At 43.5% G+C, this 3355-nt stretch overlaps 1 protein-coding gene across 1 annotated transcript in view; it reads left to right on the top strand.

Moving 5' to 3' along the window:
* Positions 1-652, top strand: part of SARC_11188 (hypothetical protein) — a 4821-nt gene extending 4169 nt beyond the window's left edge. Inside the window, exon 6 of the mRNA XM_014294732.1 lies at positions 329-652. Coding sequence (XP_014150207.1) covers positions 329-573 — 245 coding nt within the window. The 3' untranslated portion in view covers positions 574-652. The remainder of the gene's footprint in view (positions 1-328) is intronic.
* The last annotated feature ends 2703 nt before the right edge of the window (positions 653-3355 follow it).

Genomic DNA, 3355 nt, shown 5'->3' with positions numbered 1-3355 from the left:
ACATATACATATTTGTATCGCAAGTATACCTACTATTAGCATCTGCTTTCGCAGTCAAAGCTATACAGCTGTCTGTATACTATATTGGTGAAGGGATATACGTCGTGGTTGTACTTCTGGCATCATACCCGTTTTTGCGCATATGACTTTAAGTATGGCCAACTGTCTTGAGACATCACGCTGCGTTTGCATTCGCACTGTAGTCAGGCTTCCTCTGTTCATTGGTGCGAAATGTGAACTTCACCACATGTTGCGTGAGGTCGGGACTAATAAACGTTTACCATTACTGATCCCCACACACCCGTGGTTGTACGTTGCATCTGGCCAGTTATTGCCTACCTACAATACAGCAACAGTCTCAACCAAGACCACGCGGATTGGCGCGAGCATGACTACGAGGACTCGATGATGCAATCCGACCCCATGTCTAGTATGCAGGGAATGGGGGGGATTGATACTATAGATACCACAGAAGCGCTGAGTATGGATAGCCGCAGTGACACCCTGGACAGTACAAGTACTGAGGGATATGGGCTCAGGCAGCGAGTGTATGGGAAGACCATGGACGATTAGATAGGAGAGGGGAGAAGGGTGGGTGTGGTTAGTGGACAGGAACGTTTGAGTAATAAAGATTATTAGGATTAGATAGGGAGACTTAGTATTGTGAGTGTATATGGAGAGTTGTCATTATGAGTGTATATGGAGAGTTGTCATTGTGAGTGTATATGGACAGTTGCCATTATGAGTATATATGGACAGTTGCCATTATGAGTGTATATGGAGAGTTGCCATTATGAGTATATATGGACAGTTGTCATTATTAGTGTATCTGGAGAGTAGTTATTATGAGTACCTTCAGTGTAATTTATTAATACAGGTATGCCTCACATTGTATGTATGTGAAAACAATGGACGATTAGATGGTACACGTGTATATATGGATTGGATTCGATCTCTGAGTAGCTAAGATTACGGCAGTTAGTTTATGGTGAGTTAATAATCAGTAGATGTACGCTTGTATATGTATAATGAATGTTTTCAACACCTGGGCGATAAAGATAATGTTATAGATTATACGCCTATATATGTATAATAAATGGATTCAGCCCCTGAGTACTATATGTAGTTTATAGTTATTATACCTCTATGTATATTGAATGGATACAGCCCCTGAGTACTATATATAGTTTATAGTTAATATTACTCTATGTATATTGAATGAATACAACCATGGATACAACCCCTGAGTACTATATATAGTTTATAGTTAATATAGCTCTATGTATATTGAATGAATACAACCCCTGAGTACTATATATAGTTTATAGTTTATATACCTCTATGTATATTGAATGAATACAAACCCCGAGTACTGAAGATTGCTATAGTTTACGACACAGCCAGGAGAAGGGGCCGCGACAATATAGACAACGACTCGCGTTGTAGGACACATGTCTGAGATGCAGTCTGGTGACATCGGAGACTACAATGTGGTTGCAAAATTATGGCCTGCACAGCCGTGATACCACTTGCCCTGGCAGAGGTATACAAGTAAATGCTTAGACCTACCTATGCATGTACATGCTTAGACCTACGCACGGATGTACCTCAGATCTATATAGATACAGGGGGGTGGGAGAAGGATAAGGATCGCTGTCACTATAGATACCTAGAGTGGAATTCTCAGACAGGCCTTTCCGCCCTTGCAAGCCGACCTCATCTGCCTTTGCTTGTACATAACACTATACACTCTTATAAACAATAAATAGACTCATCCGTGGATTTGTGTCGCAGAATCTGTCCGTTGTTACCTACACTCATTCGCGGCCAAAGTATCACATGGAAATACGTCTTCATAATCTGTACATAATGACGATACCTCTAACCGTTGCCCGAATGGGTATTACACATACCATTCACGGATTCGCCGAACTCTCTGTAGGAATAGTACTAAGCACCGTTGCACCGTGATGAAGGTCGATACAATAGACCAGTTTCGTGTGTTAAAGTAAGGCACTCAAGATCCGTAGGGGCGCTACTCCCCAAGTCTGACCTGGAATACCGATGAGAGTGAACTGATAACCTTAGCAGTCATCTCTCGCAGTGGGGCAGGCATCCAGGTCAATGCGCGAATGACCAAGCATGTCAGATTGTGCACTGATAGAACATACACACCCCATGATTGATAAGTAACTCGAGCATATACCAGCCATGCCTCCGAAGTATTGAGCGTACTTCATTCTCGATATGTTGGTTTATTCAGGTGTTGGTGTACTACATCAGACGATTTTTCAGGTGTTGGTATCGTTAAAAGAGAGCCGGAGCCATTCCTGTTATCTGTGCTTCCCTTTTTCGCTCTGTACATACCATGTCACGGTCAAAGTCTTCCTATAGTCACCTATCACCCACTACCCGACTCTCTTGTTGTTTTAACCAGCAGTAGTTCACAATAAAATCGGCCAAAATTGACGTTCCTAATTCGTAAAATTCAGGATTGGGCTCAGGGCACAGATGCTGCGACAGTCAACACTGTTGTCATGGCTACCAAGTACCAAACTCCTCTCTAGTGAGGACAACAGGTATCAACCCAGCTCCGTCGCACCATATGAGTTCTGGTAAAAAAAGTATCCCACACTTCCCGTACATACCACCCACCCACACATGAATTGTATGTATAGTGTGTATTCCCAACCCTCCCCCACACACATACACACACACAAATCGAGTCCTTACAGTTGTCCCGGCCCAAACAGATTGGGTTGGATTGTCCTGAGCAATGTGCATAGTCTGGGCTCGGAGAGCCTCGCGAGACACGACTTTCTATTCCAAGTACAACCCCATCTGAGGCATTTATGCTACATCGCCTATCGCAGACTAGGCCACTACAGTTAATATAGACTATGTTATGATGCGGTGCACATCAAGCCATAATAGTTATAATAGTTACAATAGTTATAATAGTTCTATTGTTCTGTTACGGTGTACGTTTGGTCGAAGTCTCCACTGCTGCCAGCCCCGCGACTGGCAAGGCGTGAGCTATGGAGTTGGATTGGGTTGTGAGAGCGAGTCTACTAGAGCCTGGTCCAACGCTGTAACCTTGAAAGACTATAGATAAGGCCTTTCAGCAGTCAGCGTGCGGGTCTGTTGGCAAAGCATCGCATTCGGTGTGTGTTAACATCAGTGTAATAGTGTATTACAAAGCACGGATGTATGTTATGTGCAATCGGCGTACCATGCATGCTCACTGCTCTCATGTGTTGTATGTACGCGAGGTCCGTATGCCGCGCTTATATGACGAGTTGTATAAAAAAATGCATCGACAGCGTGGCAAATGTATGTTCCTATGCCTCAGGTG

Source organism: Sphaeroforma arctica (genome assembly GCF_001186125.1).
Source record: "Sphaeroforma arctica JP610 unplaced genomic scaffold supercont1.1564, whole genome shotgun sequence".
Taxonomy (NCBI): Eukaryota; class Ichthyosporea; order Ichthyophonida; genus Sphaeroforma; species Sphaeroforma arctica.
The sequence above is the reverse complement of the archived record's forward strand: the minus strand, read 5'-3'. Positions and strand labels throughout refer to the sequence as shown.